Source organism: Buceros rhinoceros, unplaced genomic scaffold, assembly GCF_000710305.1.
Source record: "Buceros rhinoceros silvestris isolate BGI_N320 unplaced genomic scaffold, ASM71030v1 scaffold22871, whole genome shotgun sequence".
NCBI lineage: Eukaryota > Metazoa > Chordata > Aves > Bucerotiformes > Bucerotidae > Buceros > Buceros rhinoceros.
This window is the reverse complement of record NW_010393970.1, coordinates 7,120-8,144: the sequence shown is the minus strand read 5'-3', so window position 1 is coordinate 8,144 and position 1,025 is coordinate 7,120. Positions and strand designations below refer to the sequence as shown.

Genomic DNA, 1,025 nt, shown 5'->3' with positions numbered 1-1,025 from the left:
CGGGGGCCACCATGTAGGAGATGTTGATCTGGGAGCAGTACACGGTGACGCTGACCAAGGTGAGCATGGCCTGGGGTGGCTGCAGGAGGGGCGGGCTCTGTGGCACTGGCTCTGCCTGACCCCTCTCTACCCGTCTCCACTAGGACCCTCAACGGGGCTTTGGCTTTGCCATCTCTGGAGGCCAGGACCGTCCCAACAGGACGACTGGGGACACAGCGGTGGTCGTTTCGGATGTGGTGGCCGGGGGACCAGCAGTGGGCCGGATGCAGTGAGTGCGCAGGGACAGGGGGACATGAGGGGTGCTCGTTGCCAGCAGGGATGGGAAGGGCAGTGACCAGTGATGCTGCCAGGCTGGGATGGGGTCCCCCAGGGCAGTGGGTGCCCTCACCACCCTGCTGGCTCCCCTAGCTGGGGGCTGTGCCTGGGGCAGAGCCATGGCTGCTTTTTCCCTCACAGGAGGAAGGATCACATCGTGATGGTGAACGGCCTTTCCATGGAGAACGTCTCATCCTCCTTCGCCATCCAGACCCTTAAAACCTGTGGCAAGGTCGCCAACATTGTGAGTGTGCCCTGCAGCGGGATGGGGCCACCGTGCTGGGCCTGTCCCCATTCTGGCTCCCCTGTCCCACACACCCCAGGGTTCCCGTTCAGGGCTTGGAAGTTGCTGTAGAAACATCTCCTGGCAGAGACGTCTGCACCCACCAGTCTCTCCTCTCGCTTTCCACCTGCAGACACTGAAAAGACCGAAGAAAGTTCATCTCCCTGTCAGCAAGAGCAGCCCTGGGACCCCCACCGTGCCCCGGCGCTACGACTCGGATGAGGCCGAGGATCCAGCCCTGCACTGCTCCCGGGATGACCTGGACCACAGCCAGGGCTACGACGGGGACTCATCCAGCGAGAGGAGTTCTGGCCGCTACCGGGATGACCACCGCCACCACAAGCCAGTGTCCCGGAGCAGAAGGCGAAGTCAGGATAGCAGCTCCTGGAGGCCGACCCTTGGCAGTGGGTCAGAACGGCGGGGGATC

General features: G+C 63.5%; 1 protein-coding gene across 1 annotated transcript in view; it reads left to right on the top strand.

Moving 5' to 3' along the window:
* Positions 1–11: 11 nt before the first annotated feature.
* TJP3 (tight junction protein 3) overlaps positions 12–1,025 on the top strand; it is a gene marked incomplete at its 3' end in the record, with an annotated part of 8,128 nt that continues 7,114 nt past the window's right edge. Inside the window, 4 exon segments of the mRNA XM_010145089.1 lie at positions 12–59; positions 144–268; positions 457–559; positions 732–1,015. Of these exon segments, the coding sequence (XP_010143391.1) occupies positions 12–59; positions 144–268; positions 457–559; positions 732–1,015 (560 nt within the window).